General features: G+C 45.0%; 1 protein-coding gene across 2 annotated transcripts; it reads left to right on the top strand.

The window, feature by feature from the left end:
* The first annotated feature begins 2119 nt into the window (after window positions 1-2119).
* On the top strand, window positions 2120-8401 carry TBR1 (T-box, brain 1). 2 transcript variants are annotated; one of them, XM_027678758.1, is made up of 7 exons: window positions 2120-2916; window positions 3323-3477; window positions 3823-3944; window positions 4301-4459; window positions 5307-5368; window positions 7438-7555; window positions 7661-8401. In XM_027678758.1, the coding sequence occupies exons 1-7, from the start codon at window positions 2225-2227 to the stop codon at window positions 8279-8281; spliced, it is 1929 nt and encodes a 642-aa protein (XP_027534559.1). In that variant the 5' UTR covers window positions 2120-2224; the 3' UTR covers window positions 8282-8401. The 2 variants fall into 2 exon arrangements, with proteins under 2 accessions (XP_027534559.1, XP_027534558.1); XM_027678757.1 differs by having other exon boundaries at window positions 7438-8401.
* The last annotated feature ends 15170 nt before the right edge of the window (window positions 8402-23571 follow it).

Here is a 23571-nt window from a genome sequence, read left to right as displayed (position 1 = left end):
CCATGTGATTGGCAGCATACCACTGAATTCATTGCAGCTCTGCATCTATATGGGTGTAGCTCTGTAATTCAGGGCAGCATTTCCGAGGGTTTATCTGCGTTTTGATCCATCTCCTGCCTGTATAAGTCCATTACTTATAAGTCCCTGTTGGTTCAAGCAGGGAAAGGGAAGGGTGAATACGATGGTGAAACAAGTGTCAGAAACATTAGTTAGAACTGATAATAATAAAACTATTTTCTTAGCACTGAAAGGAGAAGGTATTGTATGGAAAGTTGCATGCACTGTACCACCCGACTGTGACTGGAACAGTGAACTGCTTGCTTTTTGCTTCATACTTTATCTTATTAGAATCATTTCCTTGCAGAGAGAGTGTGTATGTTGGCATTTATGAAACACTAAATAACTGAAGTAGCTCATGGTTAAGCAAAGAAAAGTAAATGACCACGGGATGAGAGCACTGAAATACACATTCTGACAAGTCATCCTGGTTCTAGTCTTCTCTGGATTTGAGTTTGCAAAAGTTTCAGCCTGGCTTCAGGCAATTATACGATTATTTGGTCTTATTATGTGATGGTTCAGACCGCATTAGCTGTCAGTTGAATTTGAAGCCGGCTGCTGATGTCACCTGGGAAGAGATGTGGTCTGTAAAATACCTGAAGTCCAAACTGCTAAGGGGACAATACTAATAAAAATGGAAGAGGAGAGGAGAGCTCCTCCCTGGGTAAAAATAAAACCCAAAATCCAACCCCCCCCCCCAAAAAAATCAACAAAACAATAAAAAACAAAACTCGTGCTTTTAAAAACTCTCAAGCTTCTCTAGGAAGGGAAATTGAGACCGGTGCTTGGCAGAGGAGGGGTGGCGAGCGGGTCCCCTGAACTCAGGCGCATCTTCACGCCTTGGATGGTCCCGCTTTCAACAGCCCGAGGCTCTACTGGGAACACCGCGGGACCCGCGGGCCGGTCCTTCCGCTAACTGGGGGTCTCCGCATTCCCCTGAAGGTGCGCGGGCCTCGCCTCCCCGCCCGGGGCCGCGGCCGCCGCTCTCCCCTGGGCTCGGCCGCGACCGCGGCTCTGCCGAGACACCCCTGGGCAGAGGGTGTCGGCGGCTCCTTCCGCAGCACCCCCGTGGTCTGGGCTTCTCCGCTACGCCCGAACCTGCCGACCGAGCCGGGCCGGGCCGCGGCTCATGGCAAGGGTGCTACCAAAAATCGAGGGCTGTCCGCGGGACCGAGCATGAAGGGGAAAGCAGGCACCGGGTGGAAAGAAATCCGGAGCAGGATGGGAAGGTGGACGCCTTCCACGCTGTTTTGCTGATAATCTCCGGCATTACGGCTCCCAGATAAAATATTTATTTACTAAAGAACCCATAAACATCGCGGCAAATACATTAGGGCACTTCGGCTGCGGAGCTTATGATTATTTCAGAAGTTAAAAGAGATGATAGGCGGCCTCTGTCAGCGGGGACAGAGGGTGTATTTTCCCCCGCAAAGCAGGCACGGGTGGGAAGGGTGGGGGCGTTGTGCCGGGGGTCGCTCAGAAGAGGTGGGGGAGAGGGGCTGAGCCCCGCTGGGGACAAACCGCGGGAGTGAGCTGAGGGCAGCGGCTGCCCAGCCCGGCACTCCCCTCGTAACCGGTCCCCGAAGCCCCCAGGACCCGCTCTCCATCCTGACGCACAAAGGTAGAGCACACGTGCGCAATATTTGGGGAATCGTAGGGCTTGGATTTATTTTCCAGCCGTAGTCAAAAAAAAAAAAAGCTGGAAAGGTCACATAATAATGAGCTCTCACAGCAAACACACTCTTCCCTTCCCCCTTTCCCTTCCTTCTATCTCACAATAAAATCATCTCCTTCAATTTGCCATGATCATCGCGACCAGGAGCCAGGTGATTATCCTAATTAATGTCTATCTAATTAAATTACTGTCAGCGGTTAACCAATGGCAGAAGCCGTTTCATCCTCTCCACAAGCAGCAAGATCAAAAGTGAGTCTTTCCTGATTGCTGCATAGTGTCAATTGGCCAATCTCTTCTCCCTGGGAAGGGAGGAAGGGGAAAAAAAAAAAAAAAAAAAAAAAAAAAAAAAAAAAAAGTAAATCAAACGTTTGGGAAGCATTTGGTGGATGAAGTGCTTTCTGCCTAGTGAGGGTCCCAGGATGTCTAGCTTCTGATACTAAGGAGCCCTTTCAGATCCAGGGACTGAAGGGTTATTACTGTGGTGCTAGAGCTATGCAGCTGGAGCATTGTCTTTCTCCCTCTATCATGCTCTCCAAGAAATTTCTCAATGTGAGCAGCAGTTACCCACATGCAGGCGGATCTGAGCTTGCCTTGCATGATCATCCCATTATCTCGACCACTGACAACCTGGAGAGAAGTTCACCTTTGAAAAAAATTACCAGGGGGATGACGAATCAGTCAGATACAGACAATTTTCCTGACTCCAAGGACACACCAGGGGACGTCCAGAGAAATAAACTCTCTCCCGTCTTGGACGGGGTCTCTGAGCTTCGTCACAGTTTCGATGGATCTGCTGCAGATCGCTATCTGCTCTCTCAGTCCAGCCAGCCCCAGTCTGCTGCCTCTGCTCCTAGTACCATGTTCCCTTATCCCAGCCAGCATGGACCTGCTCACCCAGCCTTCTCCATCGCCAGCCCCAGCCGCTACATGGCTCACCATCCTGTGATCACCAACGGAGCTTATAACAGCCTCCTATCCAACTCTTCTCCGCAAGGCTACCCCACGGCGGGCTACCCGTACCCCCAGCAGTATGGCCATTCCTACCAAGGGGCACCGTTCTACCAGTTCTCCTCCACCCAGCCGGGGCTGGTTCCCGGCAAGGCTCAGGTCTACCTGTGCAACAGGCCACTCTGGCTGAAATTTCACCGGCACCAGACGGAGATGATCATCACGAAGCAGGGAAGGTAAGCCACCGCGCGGACCCTCGCTGCGTGTCGGGGCTGAGCCGCGGGCTCCGCAGCGGGAGCCGCCCGGAGCCTCCACCGCCCCGGCGGAGCCGTCCGCCCGTCACCGGGGTCCCTGCCCTGGTCGTCGGGAGCGTCGGCGCCGGTCCCCACAGAGGCACCCTTCCCTGCCTCCCTCCAAGTTCCCGCGCCCGCTGCCCTCATCCCTTCCCCGCGGAAAGCTCGACTCTCCGGGGAGGGGATTTCTTTTGATTTTTATTTCCCGGTCAATACCGGCAGCCGTGAGGATAAAGCACAACGGCTGGTTCCTCCGCGTGTGCCTGTCGCTAGCTTGCTTTCCTTCTTCCCCTTCGTTTTCCTTTTCCTTTTCTTTTTTCTTTTTTTTTTCTTTTCTTTTTTTTTATAGGCGCATGTTCCCTTTCCTAAGCTTTAATATTTCTGGTCTCGACCCCACGGCTCACTACAATATTTTTGTGGATGTAATTTTGGCGGATCCCAACCACTGGAGATTTCAGGGAGGCAAATGGGTTCCTTGCGGCAAGGCGGACACCAATGTACAAGGCAAGTTTCTCCAATTAACACTTTTTCCGACACATATGTAGGTGAGAATGATTAATTAATGCCTTCGTGGACTGGCTCTGGCGAATTCTTAAACGCGAATGGGCCAACGATGCCTTTTTCTTTTTTGTTTTTCCTTTTTTTTTTTTTTATACGGAGGGTGGAGGAGAAAGTAAAATGTGTTCGGAAAGAGCTGTTTTAATCCTTTTCGGTTAAAATGAAGGCAGTTTGGCAGTAAAATATTGGTAACCTAACGGGGTCCTTCGCCCTCGTGTGCTGCTTCACGGGCAGAACCCGAGGTATACGCGAGAACTGTGATGTGGTTGTGTTTTTGGCTGTTTTGCTCAGGAAACCGGGTTTACATGCACCCCGACTCCCCCAACACGGGAGCCCACTGGATGCGCCAGGAAATCTCATTTGGGAAACTAAAACTTACAAACAATAAAGGAGCATCAAACAACAACGGACAGGTCAGTGGGGGAACGCAGGCGCTCTGCCAGAATTATTTTTATTGCTTCAGGCAAAATCCTGCCGTTTCGGAAAGGACGTGTATTTTTTTAGATTGTGTCGTTAGGTGAAAATAAAAGAGGAGGGGTGGTGAGAAAGTCCTCCCGTTTATTTGCCACGGGCCTCGACGCCCCCGAGCGCGTTGCCCAAGGTGGCACCGCTGCCCGGTGCGGCCGGAGGAGCCCACAGCCGTCCCAGGGAGGCGGCGGCCAGCGGACATGGTTCTCCTCGTCGTTCTCGCTCTAATTTCTTCTTCTCTCTCTCTTTTTTTTTTTTTTTTTCCCCGCGGCCCCCTCCCTCCTTTTGCCATGCCTGACAGATGGTGGTTTTGCAGTCCCTCCACAAGTACCAGCCCCGCTTGCATGTGGTGGAGGTGAACGAAGATGGGACAGAGGATACCAACCAGCCGGGCAGAGTGCAGACCTTCACCTTCCCTGAGACCCAGTTCATTGCAGTCACCGCCTACCAAAACACCGATGTAAAGAGCTCCCTGGTTTATTCCGCTCGCGGTCGCCGCGCTCCCCGCAGGACACCCCACCAGGGCCAGCCTGGCGGCTGCGCGCTCTCCCCCGGGTCTCCGGCGCCGCGAGATGAGCCTCCCTGTCTCTCCCTTTGTGCCATTCCGCCCTGACCAGTTCCAAGCACGGCCATAGCCGCTCGCGCCGTCTTCAACCCGGGAGCCCCCTCCCGCAGCGACATCGCCCTCCCCTCCGGGCCGGGCGCGATTCTGCCCCTCCGCCCGGGGCTGGGCGCTGCTTCGCGTTTATCTCCCAGTCGGAAACAGCTCAGTTAGCTGTTAAGCTGTTAGCTTAAGCTTTAAGTCTGCAAGGATCAATTAACATCCTCATTGATTGCGCCGGGGGTGACAGAGAAACTTCCTCAAATTAAAAGCTCGTTAATGCCTGGATGTGTTTCGGAGTGGTCTGTCTTTGCTACAGACTGGTGCCCCCTTTTCAAATGACATATGTTCAGTCCACATTCGCGCCTTAATTATTTTGCTCCATGCAAATGCAAACTCTTAGATACCGTTCTGTCGTACGTTTTGCCTCATTTCTAGATTTCAATATCTTCGTACGCCTGCAGTAGGAATTCTGACACGTCACAAAACATGGGGTTAAATATTAAATGTCATCGTACTTTTTAAAATAAGGCAAATCTTAAAATTAGACTGTGATGTCTATAAGCACGCCAGATCTTTATTTTTCATTGTTTAAGAGCAATTTGATTGATTAGAGTAAACCTTAGTCCTTTAAAAACGTGTTGGCTGCAGTGGGGTATATTTTTCAGGCTTTCACAACGTCAGCTCTGTTCCTCTCTTTCCCTAGATCACACAGCTGAAAATAGATCACAATCCTTTCGCAAAAGGATTCCGAGACAATTATGACACGTAAGTAAACCTGATTTTTATTACCCTTCTACCGGCTGCTCACACATGTCAAAGGGGGAAGCTTTAGGATGCGGGCGGGCTGGCTTAATTTCACACCGAGATGTGTAATGTCAGGCTTTTCCAGAGCCCTCCGGGAGCAAGGCACCCGCCCGCTCCCGCGCAGGGGCTGTCCCTGCGGCGGGGCCCCACTTAGCCCTGTGGCCGCCTCCGCGCCTGGGGCCGCGCTGCCCGCACCTGAGTCCGCATCTCGCTTTGGCACTTGCGGCGGTTTTGTTGTTGGTTTTTCCTGGCACATATCTTGGCGCCTCTTTCCAAGTTTCCGTTTCACTTGCGCACAAGGGCTACGAAAAAAACACCCGAGCATCACGGGCTCGGTCCCCGGCAACCCGCCGGGTCTGCATCATCCCGGGGGCCGCAGAGCCGGTGTCCAGAGGGAAATGTCTTCATGTCGTTTTGTTCTTCTTCGGGGTTGGATTTTTTTTTCGCCCTCCTCTCCCTTCTGGGTGGAGCTAAAACCTCAGAAGTTTTAATCGTTGTTTGTCCCTGTACTGCTTCTGCCCGTCCGCCTTCGAGGCGTTCCCACGGTTTGACCCACCGGCCGTGCCCTCTGCGGTAGATGCGGCTGGTGCCGCTCCGAGTGAGGCTCCGGGAGGGCGTCAACCCCCGACCCCCGCCGCTGCCTTTCCCGGCCATCGGGTCTCGAGTGGGGATATCCCGGCCTAGCAGGCCTGCCGGAAGGCTTCCCTTGGCTCGGGGTAGCGGGAGGTGGAGGGCGCAGTGCGGCTCACACGCCCGAAGGGGCGAGCGGCTTTGGAACTTACCTGCCCCGCTGCAAGCTCCAGGTCTGCGGGACAGGACCCCGGCTTTGAGAAGGGAAGCCTTTTTGCTCTCTAAACTGCAGCGGGGAGCGGCCTCCCTTGCAGCTCCTCAGCGCGTATCTTCAACGCCTTCTTCAGCCTCTCTCTGCTGGACCGTAGTCTAGCACCCACCAGCAGCAGGATTTCAGGACAAGCGTGGAAACGACGCCGAGGGCTGAACTAGTGAGAGAGGGGCCCGAGGCCGAGCTCTAACTCTCCTCAGGGGGCAGCTTGTGGTGCGGCCGCTGTCTCCCACGGGCAGGGGTCGCGGCGGCTGTGGAGAGGAGCCGGCCTGTCCCTGGTGCCACAGAGGGCGGCAGCCGGGCCTGTCTGCTCTCCGGGACCTCTGCGAGGAGTATGTGCGGCCTTTGGAAAGGCTGCACGGCCTTCGCCCCCAGCCACAAGTGCTTTTCTCTTTTTAACAGGAAAAAAACTTTATAGGGCGTCACTTGAAAGGAGATGGGGGAGGGGGAAGCTTCAATGTTGTCTAGCACGTTGAATTTGTTTAAGGGCCAAGTTTATTTTGGATAAGAAATTCCAGGAGGCGTGGAGGGTTAATTAAAGCACAGTTTTAGCCTGAAGTAAATACAGATAGTAGTTATTCATCCATTAAAGTTTTTATAATCGCAAATTGCAGCCCAGCATGGGAGAATTATATATAGGCCACGCAGGGAACACTGGAAGTGTCTGGCTTTACATTTCCTACAGTAGGTGTTTAAAGATTAGCTTAATTTAAACTCGGTAAAATGTTGATGGTTCGTCTGTGACTCCCAATAATAAGTGTTAAACAGCCGATAGAATTCCGTAGTCTGCCACTCATGCTGTTCGCGGCAAATGACCGGGCTGCCTGTTGCGCATGTGGCGGGACCGGTCAATGTGTCACCGCGCGGGATTTCAAGCCGTTGGGGATGCGGGTTCGGACTCGAGAGAGGGATCTCGGCCTCGTCAAGAAATGGCCAACAGGTTCCGAATGATTGGCTCTTCATTCTTTCCCCGTCTTTCTTTCCTCTTCCCCGTTAAAGGCCATTGGCGCTACTGGTGCCGGAGGCAAAGCCCGGAGAGGAGCGCAGGCTCCCGGGTCGGGCAGGAGCGCGCTGGGACGGCGCCGTCCCTTCCCGTCCGTCCCCCGAGGGCCGCGGCCGGCCGGGTGCCGCGCCGAGGAGGGCGCCGGGCTGCGGCGGACACCCAGCTCTCTCCCCTTCTCTTGGGCAGGATCTACACGGGCTGCGACATGGACCGGCTGACGCCTTCCCCCAACGACTCGCCCCGCTCGCAGATCGTGCCCGGGGCCCGCTACGCCATGGCCGGCTCCTTCCTCCAGGACCAGTTCGTGAGTAACTACGCCAAGTCCCGCTTCCACCCCGGGGCAGGAGCCGGCCCGGGGCCCGGCGCCGACCGCAGCGTGCCCCACACCAACGGGCTGCTCTCCCCACAGCAAGCCGAGGACCCGGGGGCCCCCTCGCCGCAGCGCTGGTTCGTCGCCCCCGCCAACAACCGCCTCGACTTCGCCGCCTCCGCCTACGACACGGCCACTGACTTCGCCGGCAACGCGGCCACGCTGCTGTCCTACGCGGCCGCAGGAGTCAAGGCGCTGCCGCTGCAGGCGGCCGGCTGCGCCGGGCGGCCGCTGGGCTACTATGCCGACCCCTCGGGCTGGGGGGCCCGCAGCCCCCCGCAGTACTGCAGCAAGTCGGGCTCTGTACTCTCCTGCTGGCCCAACAGCGCGGCGGCGGCGCGCATGGCCGCCGGCAATCCCTACCTGGGGGAGGAGGCGGAGAGCCTGGCCCCCGAGCGGTCCCCTTTGCCGGGCGCCGAGGACTCCAAGCCCAAAGATTTGTCCGACTCCAGCTGGATCGAGACGCCGTCGTCCATTAAATCCATCGACTCCTCTGATTCTGGGATTTACGAGCAGGCCAAAAGGAGGCGGATCTCCCCCTCGGACACCCCGGTGTCCGAGAGTTCCTCGCCCCTCAAGAGCGAGGTACTTACCCAGCGGGACTGCGAAAAGACCTGCGCCAAGGACATCGGCTACTACGGCTTCTACTCGCACAGCTAGGCGCGGCCGCCGGCCCGCCGTCCTTTTGCACAATAACTCCTCCGCGTTAGCGCACTGACCCCCGCCCCTGATGCCCCATCCGTGCCCCGGCCCGGCCCGGCCCGGCAGGGAGGCAGGCAGGCAGGCTGAGCCGCGGCCGCCGCCGCCCCCCCCGCCCCGCTCCCCGCCCGGCCCGGCCCGACGGCGCCCCGGGGGCGTGGGGGGCACTGCCGATCCGAAAAACCCACTGATCAGTAGGATGCTTAGACTCTCAAACCGTACAGCGCTTCCTTCCATTTACCACGGATGGATTCTAGGGGAAACAGTAATAGTGGGGAAAAGAGCCTGTGAAATGCCTGTACATAGTATTTATTTATTGTAACAGACTACTTTTCTTTGGTTCTGTTTATTTATTATTTGTTTGGATTTTTTTGTTTTGTTTTCTTTGTTAAGTCACAAAACTTAAAACCTGTTTAAATTTCTTTACCCCCTTGCCCGCACTTTGCTCCCTCTTCCTCGTGCCCCTCCCCAGGTACACACTCTTCCTAAATGCCTCTGGAAATATAAGTGGTCCATAGCTGTAGCAGCGAGTAATGGGTTTCTCACTTTCTTTCCAATTCCTCGCATGAAATAATTACGCGGTGCCCTGGGCTAACACAGCTAAGGAATAGCTCAGTTTTCCCTTCAAAAGAACAGAAATACATCTCGTAGGAAAGTCGATTAAAGTAGCATGACGCCTTCCAAAAGCAAAATTAACTGCCTCTTATTTTTCTTTAAAAGGAATAGCTCGAGATCAGCAATATTATTATTTCTGTGGTATCTTCCCCCACCCCCAAGTGCCAAATCCATTACTGGTCCCCGCAGGTGCCAAATATGCTGACAAACTATTTTCGAATTTCTTTGCAGTTTCCCCCTCTTTCTTTATATTGCTGTAAATCTTTGTAATGAATAATCTAAAAAAAAAAAAAAAGAAAAAAAAAGAAAAAAAGGAAAAAAAGAAAAAAGAAGAAAAAAGATATAGACGACTGAATTGTTGGTAACCATAGTGTAGTCCAGTGAAGATGAGTTGTGAGTTGTATATTTTACTGCATTTAGTTTTGGAATTGACTTTTTCATAAAGTAGCTGACCGAGATCTGACTTCCTGGGGAATCAAATGCACATCGAAAGTAAGAGTGATCTTTCCTGTAAGCCTCTTATTATATAATATTATTGAAGGAGAACTAATATCCCTCCAGGACTCCCCCCCGGCGAAGCAGAATAGTAAGTCTTCGAATTTTGAGTAGCAAATCTATACAATTAACACATTTTTATATGGAAAAAACACCAATTACAAACTGAAATATGCATCAGGCTAAATATTCAGTCTAGATTACACTCGATGGGAAATTTCCTAATAGAAATTCAGGGTCATAAACGTGTGTATATTTTTGACTCTTCTGTAAATCGAATGTTGTGATTTTTATATTTGTTCTGTTACGTCTGTGGAACTGAATAATTTATACCAGTACATGCTCCATTGAGAAATGTTTCGGTTTTTGCCCGTTTGTATCGTCTGTGTATAACAAGTAAAATAAACCTGGCAAAACATTAACGTCGTGTTGGAAAAAGCACTTCGCCGTTTTGCAAGCAGGAGATCGGGTGAGGCCAAGGGGAAGAGGCTGGCGGAGCTCTCCGCGAGGCTCTGGGGCGGGAGTCCCGCCGCTGCCCTCCCTGATGGAGCTGGTCGGCTTGCCCCGCGTTTGTCCTTTTTTTTGGTGGGGGGGAAGAGCGTAGCGGAGAGTGCTTACACGACGTGGCCAAGCGTGGAGGTTTGTAGTCGGAGAAAGAGGGAGATGAAACCCCCTCAGGTTTGAGAGGTTTGTAGTTATCCCTGTGTTTGACCCTTAAAAACCCTTACAGCATTTTGCAGGCGGGAGAGGTGCCTGGTGCGGGGCGTGGGGTGCCTTTGCTGGCGGAGCAGAGGCGAGGGACGCAGCGCTGCCCGCCCACAGCCTGCCTTCACCTCCCCGGGGCGGGGGCTGCGCTGGCGAAGCCCCGCGGTGCCCCCAAGGCGGACGCCCTTCTGGGGGAGCAGCCTGCCCTGCTGAGCCCCCAGGGAGGTGAGCCCCCACTCCTGCAGCACCACGTCTGTTAGCCTCCCCGGGACGCTGCCCCCTTGAGAGTCATCCACCTGTGGGCTTTAGGAGAGGCGCCAGCCCGGTACCCGCGAGGGCCGAGTCCTCGGGGGGTGGAGATAACAGGCCGGGTTTACTCTTGACTCCGCGGTGGGTAAGCGCGGGTGCGGAGTTGTCAGGGGCATTTTGTCCTGTCGCGGTATTGACGGGGAGCACCTGAGCAGCCCAATTGCATTTCCCCTCCCCCGCCCCCCGAGGTGCGGAGTCCCTGCGCCTCCAGCGCTTCCACCGCCCACATCGCCCGCTTGGGGCCCCGCAGCCACCAACCTGGGGCGGCGGCGCCTGCCCCGCAGTGCCGTCGGGCTCACGGTGCTGCCCCGGGACGCCCTTCGCTGAGAGGGGTCGTGGGGGTAGTGCCCCCTCGGGAGCGCCCCTGGGAGCAGCGCGGGCGGTGCGAGCCCTTCCCCGAGCAGCAGAGGCCGGGGCGCCGCACGAGTTCCCCCGCGCACCGCCCGCACCTCTCCGCCTCCCGCGGGCTCCGGTTGCCTCCTCAGTGGGGCTGTCCCGGGGCTTCCCGCACCCTAAATATATCGTGGCATGTTCCTGGCTCTCCTTTCCCGCTCTTGGCCGGCAAAAGCGGCCCCCCTTTCCCCCCGCCGCTGCCGGTTCCCATGCACTGCCCCCCGAGCGGACAAGGGGAGCGGCCCGAGGCACCGCGGCGTTCCCCGCCCGCCTCCCCGCTGCGGCTGCTGCCCGCCAGGGAGTCACCCCTGGCACACCGCTCCTCGAGGAGGGGTCCGCCAGGTCTTGCTTAGCGGAGCTTATCCAGCGGGTCTGGAACAAATACGTAACGTGTGACAGGTCCGAACAAAATTCTTTCCTGTGCGTGAGCGGTTGATGTTATTCTGTAACTTTTTCGACAGGATAATTCCATAACTCTTTCTGCGAGAGAGTGGAAGAGATAAGGGCTGCAGAAGTTAAAAAGACTATTTCCTGTCGGTAGGTCATTTTATTGCTATTATAATTCTTTAGGTTATTATTTTTAGAGGTGCACCTGTATATCTGCTAAACATATGTTTACTGACACGTTAGTGTTTGCATTCACCAAGGACCGAACACAGGGGTTTTGACCTGGTGTGTATAAATTGCAGTACGCTCGGTTTAGTTGAAGCAAACCCCCATGTATGAATTTGTTAGAACAGCAACTAATTGCATGAACTTTATGTGAAGTGTAATTAGTATTATTATTCTAGGTATGCTGAAAGGGCTTTAAATGCAATTATTGTGTAAAATAATATATTCAATTGCCCTTTCTTTGCTTTATTTAATACAACACAAAATTCAGCTCCGATCTGTAGAAAGTATTTCAAAGTTCTTACTGGTAATACTTTCTACGATGTTTCACATTAATACTATAACAAATGTAATACAGTGATTTACGCTCTGCAGATTTTGCACGAGTACGCTATGCATATTTGATGACACATTGCATATTTTAACAAGGTTTTTAATGACTGATTGAAATGTTTGCTAAGATATTTTTTAAGAGCTGGAGGAGAAATGGTTGTGGAAAATGTGTGTAATAGAATAGTGATAAGGATGGGAGGCTTTTGATTGACAGTATGAGGAAGCAGATGGATGACTAGGTAGGTCAGAGGTAAAGATGCCTTTGACAGCTTTTTAAGTTCCTTTGGCCATTTTGGTCCAATGAATCATGCAAAACATGTGTACATTACCAAACTCATGTCTCTGCATCGTTTACTGTTGGAATCCTCATCTTTTCAAACCCACCCTAACCTTCTTTCATCACCACTTGACGTGCTATGTCTAAACTAGATTGCAAGATCCTAAGAAGGCAAGAATCTGTCTTGTATTACTTGTCAGCAAAAGAAAAAAAAAAAGGGAAAAGAAAAAAATTAAGAAAAAAACCCCACGTAAACCTATGGAGCTAGAAGAACAACCACGACAGATTGGCAGAATAGGCGTAAGGTGGGACACGTTCTTCTTAATTTTTGCTGTCTGGTCATCACTCTCCTCCCCTAGGTAGTGTTCAAGGGAGATATGGTGAACAATGATTTTTCTTTTTTATTCCCCCAAATGGCATAAATCTGAATTTTCATAAGTCTGATAAGAGACCTAATTGCATAATTTTCCTTATAACATTATGCAGTGAGTGCTGTTGCTATAGTTAAAATGGTTTTCTACGCAGTGTGTTTTTTCAGGTGCTTTGCATGTCCCTCCCAAATTACTTTGTCAACTGGAAAGGCTCTGATTTATCCCTGTAAAAGGTTACTGTTTTTGGAAATCTTATTTAAATTGCATAGAACAATTTTAAAATTGCTGTGATACAAAAAAAGAATGTGTGTATTGGAAAAAGGAGAAAAAAAAAAGGATTTTGCATGAATGTATGCTTTCCAGGTACTGTTTCTGTGCAGAATGGACACAAGTTCTGATTTTAAGTATTAAAACTTGTCATGAATGTGGTTTCTAGTGGGGAATGTGTCACTTGCTAAGATACAGGGGCAAAGTCAAAGAAAAAAAATATTGAAACAGCAGAGTGATAAGTAGATGGAAGGCAGCAGACTGTTTGCGTTCAGTACCCAGTTCTTTCCAGATAATATATTTGTGGTAGGTCTAGAGAGCCGCACAGCTTAGTGATAACATTTCATGCTTTTATCAGAATGCATATTAATCTGGAAATGCAAACAAAAGCACTGCTTATTTCAGAGTGTCGTCCGTTGAAAGCTGCCCATTTGTTCAAATATATGTATCTGAAAAAAGCAGTTCTTGGTTGAAATATATATATATTTATATATGAATCTTGACTTTTTGAGCATATGTAACATCTTCCTTCTCAGATGTAGAATAATTATGAATCCATTAGGATCCAGGGCTGCCATTGCTGATTAGATATAACTTTTTACCTTATAAAATATATTACACAATAGAATCTGTGATGTTTTATTCATGCTATCATTGTGATTTGTCATAGTTGGAGTGTTTCTAATGCGAAGGGGCTGATGTGGGTATGAATGATCTTGTTGGTTTTAAGTTGACTTTTTAGGTTAATTTTTTTTTTTTTTTAACTGGAGGCAAAATGGATGAAAACTTCAGGTACCTTACTTCTGTATAAAACTATCTATACTATTAGATTGATATAAGGCTTTAAATAAGTAACAGCTGGTAATGATTGTGAATCTGTTTTAAGAGACATTTTAGGTAAAATGTTGATAGCTTGTAAATGTGTATTTCTGCCTTAGTCTCTGATCGTGCATACAAGTTCATATGTGTGAACAACGTAAAGTAAGAGGTCAGTCCTACAAAGACTATTCACTTGTCTAAAAATTCACAGGCATAAATGTTTTCAGGATCAAGGCCTTTTTCAATAATTGTGATATTCCTGTACCTTGAAGTGACTGACTGATTTAGGATACACTTAATAATTTGATTTTTTTTTTAATGTAGGAGAAACATTGCATTGATGAGTTACCAAAGCACATCATCCAAGCTCCTTCTTCAGTCATTTGAAGTATAATGTTTTGGCTTGCTTGGGTAATTTTTTTTTTTTAACTGACAGTATTGACACGTAATTTAAACTTCCTGAAAGTCACATCTTAATTTCTGTGGGCCATGCTAAGGAATTAATTTTTTTAAGTAAGTTTCTTTCTTCAATTATATTTAGTTACATGTTGGCTGCTTTTGTTTATCCAGAAAGCAGATAATGGTCTGGGACTGAAGGGTGAGAGAGCAACACCGACATTTTGCGTTGAGAGAAATTTTATGCTGCTGAAAGATGTCCTAGTTTAGATGAAGACACCTACCCACCGAGAATTAAATTGAAATCATAAATGTAAGCTAACAAATGTTTTTAGTGATTGATCAACACCCTGATTACAGCTTATTTACCTTTGTGAAAATGTTTGCTGAAGGGGAGGCGTTTTTTTGTGGAGTTGATTACAACTAGACTGTCACATTTCCATCTTCCAGAGACCTCCTACTGGAGACACTGTGGAAATATGGTGGCTGCTCTCTGGCCCTGGGCAAAGTTGGGGTTCACCCCACATTGTCTGAGAATTCCAGTCGAGGGCCTGGCAGTTGCACCTCCTCTCTTGCCTCTTGCTCTGTGATCAGTGCCTACATGTTACTAAATGAGACCTGTGGTGCAGTAACACAGAGAAACAACCGCTCCTCACACTACATCCCCTCTCAGCAAACCCTTGAGGCATCTCCCCTCTCCCCGCATTCCCACTACTTTACCATTATATTTCTAAAATGTGAGGGTTTTGTACATAGGTATTTAAGCTTGTGTAAGCTCCCTCCTGGTAGCTCAGTTTACTCTTGCATTAGGAGAAAGGAACATTTAATTTGAATTAGATGCAAGGTATTGAAGAAGAGGTAAAAGGTTTTGCATTTTGTGGTCAGTTCCTGACTTTCCTATGGAACCCACAGTGTGTAAGTGATGAGGGGCAGGGGCATTTTTCAAAAATCTCCAAGTGGTTTAGTCACCCATGTCTAGAAATAATGAAAATCTCACTGAAAAATCTCCAGTGGTTCTAAAATGCCTGTGGTTCTAAATGACTTTCACACTTTTTACAGTTTTATTCTTGGGCACGTTATCGAGCAGTTATTTCAGATATGCATTGAGGAGTGGCATTTGTTGCAGTTAGGGTCAGAATAGCATGGATTAAATCCTCAGCTGGTTTATAGTTATGTAATTTCATGGGCTTCAGTGGTTCAATACTGCTTTGTATTGAAACAAACTTATTGTCTCCTCTTGTGGTTTAGATACTATCCAAAGCAGGTGCTGTTTGATGAAATGAATAGGACCAAATAATAATAATTCAATATACATATTTGTTTCTCCTGCATTAAAATAATTATGAAAACATCAACTCATATCTTACTCTACTTATATTTTTGTTTTTCTCTGTTTAGATCATAAAATAATTGAAGTTTAATTTCTTCTTATTGTTGATTTCAATGATTAAATTGTCAATAATTGAATCAAAAGCATTTTTCTTGGTGTATGTTATACAAGAATTTGCCACTTTTTAGGGGCCATATTTAGGCCAGCTATATTCTTTCAATATAAAAAAAATGTTCCAAAATTGAAAGGAAAGAAGTTAACCACATATTTTCAGTTCTTCTTATAAGTGTCTGGTATTTTGTAATGCCCAAATCCTTTTTACCTTCTTTGAAGTCTTGTCTAATGTAGCTCTTTTTTTCTTTGTGTTAAATACCATAAAACCACTCTGGTGTTAACATTCAGTATCGTATTTTTAAAAATTTCAGTGTTTCAGTTATTGTATTTCCATATATTGTTCACTTATAACTTATCTCTGATCATTGATATAAATGAAAATTATTTTAAAATTGTGGGTTTTTTTAAAATAACAAACCGATTCATTTGTATAAGCAGATGTTAGTTAAAGTAATATGAAGTGTAGTGGCAGAAAAAAAAATGGGCCTATAAAAATTAACATAAAATTTATTTTTAGAACACGTGGATGTAAGATTTCTTCAGAACTCTATTGGCCATTTAATCAGATGCAACCTGAAAGGCCAAACCCACAGTAGTTCCTTACCAGTGTATGTTTATTTTCCAAACTGATGAAACAACACAAATAATTGTCCTGTAGCAGTGTAATGTTTAGCATATATGTGCACATAAGTCATTGCCAGATCATTTTAGCAGTGCTTTCAGTTGTGGGTTTTGGGGTGGTTTTTTTCCCCCTTGGTAATTAAAATGCAGTTGTGTCACTGTGGTCACGTTTTCCAGTTATAGAGGGAAAAGGGCAATGTTTGTGCTAAATACACAATGTGCTAAACAGTAACTATATTTAATTTTGACTTTGTTTTTATATTTACAGTTGCCTCAGGACAAGGATCTAGGAGATTTCAAGTGTAGTTCTGTGTACTCGACCCTTTTCACAAGAGTTGTTTTCCTGTCAGTTCAGCTTTTGGATCCATCACTTGGATGGTGATGGTGCTATTGCATGGGAAAGGCTGCCAGGCTGGTGGGTTCAAGGGCAGGACAGCAGGAAGCTGGTGATCTCTTTCACAGACAGGTATGAGATGGGCTTATCTACAACCCAAAACCTGCCCTCCAAGTGTTTAGGATCATGCATGCAATCGCTGAATTCCGGGGTGATGAAGCAGCAGAGCTCTAATCTGATGAACACACAACCGTAGCCCCCAGGCAGCCTCTGATCTCTTCCCCGGTAGATCTCCAAAGCTTTCCGTGAGTTCCAGCCCCTGCCTTTCTCTCCACCAACCTTTTCCTTACTGAGAGGCACTTCACTGGTTCTTCCATGGCTTGTTCTGTTTAGAGCTTGAGCATGCAGACGAGTGTTTTCTCCTTTAACTCCTTCTGTGGAGGATGCTAAACAAGGAAAGCCTTGCTCAGTATTAATGAAAAGGATGAGATCCACAGAAGGCTGCTTCCTTTTGTACCTAGACTTTTAAATTTACATTTACTCAAAATTTCTTGTGATTGTAAAGAGTTTAACTCACATAAAACATTTAATATGATACATTTTATAAGAAACTACAATGTAAATATTTTTAGCATTTGGAGTTGTATAACCAGGGTGTCCATTTCTGAGGTTTTTCTTCAGCAGCATGTAACAGGTGAACTCTTGGATTTATGAGTGTTGCATCATAATTTACGAAGCCTCTGTTGATTTAACTTTGATACTTCGTAGCTTTTTAAATTAAAAAAAATATAGATTTTTAACACCATTTTCAAAAAGATGAAGGGCCAGAGGATATCTTAAAATAACCCACTTAAAATTTATTATTTTATAAAAATTTGATTCCAAACTGTAATTGCAAGAACAAGTGTGTCATGTCTAGCCAATACAGATTTAATCTATAGGATTAAATATTGTCTCAAAGAATATTATTTCTGAGTAGTAGGAGAACATTCTAGAACTAATATCGATATTTTCTGGGTTATACATATACATTGTTTTGTCTGAGAAATACTGAGTGTTATGCTTTTTTTTTTTTCTTTCATTATTACTTTTTTCCCCCCCAGAAAAGTAGCCAGTATAATGCAGCTTTTATCTTCTGTATTTTCCCACATCTTGGCGTCCTTCTATTTTTCATCAGAGATTTAGGAGCAACTCAGCTAGTGCTTTTAATCTATGCCATCACATTTTTCTTCCTTTTTATTTTGTGTAAGATGAGATCATTATTATATTTGCAATATCCTTTGCAAAGTTTCATCTTGTGTTACAGTGCCTGCAATGACAAACCACAGCTAGTCTGAGACTGGGAATATTTTTCTTGAGCGTCTCCGCCATCAGTCTGTGGTGTGTGTATGTCAGTTTTACCAAAAGCTTGGATAGGGTATCAGCTGTCACTGAATCTTGTCTAGATTTATATTCTAGCTGTAAACCTCACAACTGTGTGAAGACTAGCCTCTGCAATCTAGGCGGTGAATCTTCGAAATTCTTCCTCGCGGCTGTTAGTGGTGGCTTTGTTTCTGACAGCTTCTAATTTTCTGTACATAATAAAATCAATTATTTTGCATGTATATGCTAAAGCTAGAGGCTGTTTTTTGACTGTGCATGCTACAATTAGTTATGTAAATAGCAGCATATGCTACAAGTTTCCAGTGCTCACCCTGTCTTTACAGAAGTGTTGGCTCAGGCTCTGCTTCGAAGTTAGTTGGCAGAGGTGTTTGGTGCTCCATGGCTCAGGCTTTGAAGACGTTTCTTTCTTCAGCAGCTCCCTCTCATGTTTAGTGCTTCAATCTATAGTACCTGTGTGCACACTTAAGGCAATACATGCTTTGAATGCACTAGGGATTTTGGTAGTCAGACTTTTAAACTTCCCCATATTTTTTTTTTGATTCATAATAGAGGTAATTGTAGGTGTGCTATTGAACACCTCCTGTCTGTGTACATCAGTCAATTTTCCCCATATCCCACTTAGGCTATTTCTTCAAGTTTAAACTTATATTTCTGCCCAATGGTTTCCAAACCAGACCTCTCCAGAGATTTCTGAATATTTAATTAATTTACACTATCATTTATTCTCATAGGAAACCCTTATTACTGTCAATCTCTTCAATATTATCAAATATTTCTGTGTATTTTTGCAAAATATTTCTGATGAAGAGTGTAATCCACAAGGTAGGTTGCTCTCTGCAACTACATGAAGGGAGGTTGTAGTAGCAAGGTTGGGGTCAGTCCCTTCTGCCATGTCCCATGCGAAAGGATGAGAGGAAATGGCCTTAAGTTGTGCTGGGGGAGGTTCAGATTAGATATTAAAAAAAAAAAAAATCACTGAAAGAGTGGTTAGGCATTGAATAAGTTGCCCAGGGAGGTGGTTGGAGCTGTTTCTGGAAATGTCCAAGAGGAGTCTGGATGTGGCACTTTAGGATATTGTTGAGGGGTGATTATGGTGGTGCTGCGGGGATGGTTGGAGTAGATGATCTTGAAGGTCTCTTCCAACCTTGATGATTCTGTGATTCTGTAAAGGAGCAAATTCCAAGTGGTATTTTAAAAGTCCTCACATCCAATTGGTTTGTTTTTCATCTTTCCCTAGAAGATTCTACTGGAGCCCTGATCAAGCACCCAGTGTGGAGCAGCTTTTGACACTTTGCTTTTCAGCAGGACTTCTGAATCTTAAATCACAGACTTTGATAGTCTGAGTCAGAAAAAACAGACAGGTTTGTTAAAGCTTATTATCTGTTGGTTTTCTGCTTGTTCCCTGTATAGGGATGATATTATTTAAAGATAATTTTGGTTGAGTTTTTTATGTTGTGGCACCTGCTAATATTTATTGGATATGCAAGCTCCTCCAGAATTCATTAATAAAGTTAACTTATCTTTTAAGTTAGTTCTGTGCTAATGCCCTAGAGAATCATGTATTTTTTGTATTTATGTGATAACACCTTAGTGCTGAGGGCATATGATAGTAAAGCTACAATGTAATAGTAAACAGAAACTTCATGACTGGTGACAGACTGAATTTGGATACTGTGAAAAGCCTCTGAAAAAAATAATTCAGACAAAACCTATGTGAGAAGCCAAGCCCCCATTGTGTGCATTGACCAAAGAATTCCTCAGATAACTTGAAGACTAGTTGATATGCTCATACCTAAGGAGTGAACAGTTCAGAGTCTGCTGGGAACCTAAGACTGAAAATATGCTGAGTCAATGTATGTCCTCATAGATGAGGAAAGTTCCTAAATCTAAGACAGCAAAATAATAGTGTTATTTTTTTTTTTTAAAGGAGCTGGCACAGTCTGAAAGGTGAGAAAGGAAATCCTATAGCACAGTGTAATTGATGTGCTTGGTTGGTAGAAACAGAATTACAAAAGCAGAGATGAATCATAGGTAGTACAAGCAACAGTCTTCCATCAAAATCCTTCATCTGTTCTCTTCTACCAGGATAATTAACAAGTCATTACAAACATGTGACCTTTTAGTTTAAGGAAGGACAAGGGTTACTCCTTGAGCTTGGAGATTTTAATTCCTGCATATGGCTAAACAGTGCATGCATTACTCTTTTCTTTGGATACAAGGGTTTGTTAGCACACACCTTCTGCTTCGTCATACGTAGGTTATCCACATCTTCATATTTCTGAATGTGTAGGGTGGCTCTTGAAAGAGTAAATTCCAGTGACAAACTGAGCTGTTGGCCTAACAGCAGTTACTTTAGAATCACAGAATCATAGAATATCGTCAGTTGGAGGGGATCCACAAATCCTGGACAACCCCAAAAATCACAGCATTTAACTAAGATGTTGGTAACTATACTTCCTAAAATTACTTTTTTACCACTTTTTCAACTTAAATTTATCTTTTAAAACCCATACCATTAAACATGGGTAACACCTATACATATGCAAATACTTAGAAACCAACTATAATTATGCTAATCACATTATTGATAAAGTGAATGATACATGTAGAAGTCAGTACATTAATTTGGCCTGATTAATGGCTTAAAATGCTGCTTTTGTAAGTATTTTTTTTCTTTGAAAGTAAACCTATTCTCCAAATGTATTTAAAATGTTAATAAACTATTAAATGAACAAGTAACACTATATTCAACATTTTTACACCATTTCTACAGTGGGTAAAATTGTAGTATAAAGTTGGTGTATACTCGATAACAATTTACATGTTTATTTTACCATCTGGTAAATGTGTAAACGATATTTTGAGAAGCACATTTCAAATTCACTTTAACAACTTATCCCCGACAATATGTATCCTATCTCATGTACTGACTGGAAGGATTTTGAAAACCTCTCAGAGAGAAATACAGTAACAAAACATTTTATTTTTTTCAGTGATGAGTAAGATCAAGCTTAGCATCAAGTTGGAGGTCTTTCAATATTTAGGAAGGATTTTGGTGCATTACTGGTGTCAAAAAGAGATTTCAGACTATTTTACACACTACAGTATAAAGATATCATATCATCTCCCTTAAAGAAACCATAGGGTGCATAGGTAGTAATAACAAAACAAACAGAGTTTGCTATGTTGTTGTATAACTGTATTGTATTCTTTCCAGGGGGTTTGAATTTGCTATCTCTTGTGTCTAAATATGGGAAGCTCATTATTAGAAGTGTTACAGTGAACCCCAAGTGGATTGCTTTTCTCATGTACTTTAACAGCACTTTGACACTGCAGCCTTCTGCCTTTTTATTTTAGTCTTCTGTTTATTGGTCTCTCTGGATTAAATTGCAAGCACTTTCTTAAATACACTAAACTAGAGAATATTCTGTTGTAGCTCAGCTTTTATTCACCCTTTCCTAGCTGTTACTAATCTTAACTGAAAAAAACCCCAAACCACAACCAAAAAAAAAAATGCCTAACACCATAAAACCCCACTAAACCCCTACAACCAAAAAAGACTTCCTTTTCTCCTTCCCCAACCCCCAAAAAACTTAAAAAAAACCTGCCCTGAAAGCAAGTCTGCCTGGAGAACACCTCCACACTAATGACCATCTGGCCAATCTGCAAATGAGATTTGAGAGCAGATTTCAAATCTAGGCACCAGCTAGTCTGTGCCTTGCATTAGTCCATTAGTATTTAAGAGATTTGAATGCATTTAGACAACTAGAGAGCAGGCAGGTACCTTAACTTTTGGAAATTCCATCAGAGATTGTTCCTTCCAGGGTCTAAATGCCCTTGACCTGGTACCTGATCAGCAATGCTCCTTTAGAGTTTGTGGCAGCCAGCTTTGCTTGACTATATACTTTATAATGGGCAATAGTCTTCAAACACTTTTGAAAATGCGTTGTTGAAAAAACCTGTAGAGGATTATTTGTACAAATTCTAATTAACTTCTCTACCAAACTTAATGGATTACAACATTCATTTCTCTTTATTTATGTGTTACTGCATCATGTGGGGAGAAAACCCTAATCAGTACAGAGTCAAATTCAATGCTAGTCTTAAGTAATCAGAGAAACCTTTGAGCTGCTTTGATTTTATGTGTGCTTCAAAGATCAATTTTTAGCCCAATAATAATAACAAACCCAGGCCATCATTAAACAGCAACTTTAAGCTTAAAAAGATATTTGTATTTTTGCAGGTTAATTAAGCCCACTGAATTTAACATTACTGTTTTGTTTCATTTGGTATTAAATATATTTAACTAATGAATTTCAAGTTTAGCAGTTATTTTTTCTTTTTGCTTACAGAGATTAGGCAGGACCTTTCCTATTTGTAAATGAGCACAATCAAAGATAATATAACTCTTATCAGATTGTTAAAGAAATATTTTCAGTTTTCACCTGTCTTCCTTTTGCTGGCTTCTTGTTTTGTCTCAGCTCTGTGAAAAGTGCTGTCAACCTTATGTAAACAATAGTTTATTATTGTGTTCTCAACAATAAAAAAACAGACCCAGAAACTCTTTCAGCAAAAGCGCAGTGGCTGTTAAGGGTGTCTGCTGTTACAAAAGATCTTTGTTCAGGACCTAATTAGTTTATAGGTAAAGTCCTGATTGAGAGCACCTGCAAACATGCAGAACTGGATCTGAGTTTTGTAAGCCCAACAGCCATTTTTAATATGTACAATATGAATTTGTCCTTCCCTTTAGATTGGCTGCTGGTGTCTATATTGCAGAAGCTGATGTTTTCGAAATCACTCAGAGGCTTAAAAATGGTTTTTAACTGGAATCACCTGGAAAAAATGTGCTACACCTGGAAGATCTACTTGATAGAGACTTAGAGGGGCATCCTGAAATGATACAGGTTTGAAGGTACGCAGTAAATAGACAAAGCCTTGAATACTGGGTAACATTGCTTTTATTGTTTTGCATTAGAATTTTAACATAGCAATTTTGTAAATGGAAAACAGTTTACTCTGTAGCTATTTACTCTCAAACATGGTGCTTGCAATCAGGAGTGCCAATACCAGCAAGGAATCTGCCCTTTACCCCATTATCACACTTATGCTGCATTTCAAGAATAAGGTCTCTTGGCTTGCAAAATGTAAGCTGTTTCCCTTTAAGTGAAAAATATCCAAGCCCACTTAAGAAAGATTAATAAGAAATGACCTTTTAAAAAAGTGACTTAAAATTATATATTTAGTTCTTGTATTGTTAATAACTGGTGTTAATTTGCCTCAGAAATTCCCCCCCCATGCTATTCTGTGTGTCTGCTTATTTCCAAAAATTGCAAATATCAAACTATGTATTCAGTGTTCTAACTTTTTAAATTATAAACTTAAAATTAAATGTGACATTTTATAGATTTTGATATTGACTAAAATGGACCTTTTAAAGTGACATAAATACATAAATTGAGATTGATAAATTTATTTCAGACTACCATATGGGAAGGCTGATTACAAGGGCATGTGGAGCACAAAGCCAATTAAAGATATTCTTACTTCTTACTGTGGACCATTGCTGCCTTCCCCATGTTCCTTGGAAGCTAAACTGAATAGCATTTACAAAAAATATTAAGTTAAGGATATCATAGTAAATTCTCCCTTTATGTAGCCTATTGACAGTCAGATTTGCATCAAAGAACATGACACCAGTGACTTGCTGGCAGCTTAAGTAATTGGGGAAAAAAGTGGTTATTCATATGGAAACAGGAGTTGGCTCATTACAGCCAATCACCTGAATAGCAAATGGTATGGTTGCCAATAGATGGAGAAAAAGGCAAGTCTAGTGGAAAATAGGAGCATTTAAAGGCCAAGAAAAGACATATGGTCTGT

The sequence above is a fragment of the Neopelma chrysocephalum genome, unplaced genomic scaffold, assembly GCF_003984885.1.
Source record: "Neopelma chrysocephalum unplaced genomic scaffold, ASM398488v2 Primary Assembly neopelma1_44, whole genome shotgun sequence".
In the NCBI taxonomy this organism is placed as follows: Eukaryota; Metazoa; Chordata; class Aves; order Passeriformes; family Pipridae; genus Neopelma; species Neopelma chrysocephalum.
This window is presented reverse-complemented; position numbering and strand designations above follow the sequence as displayed.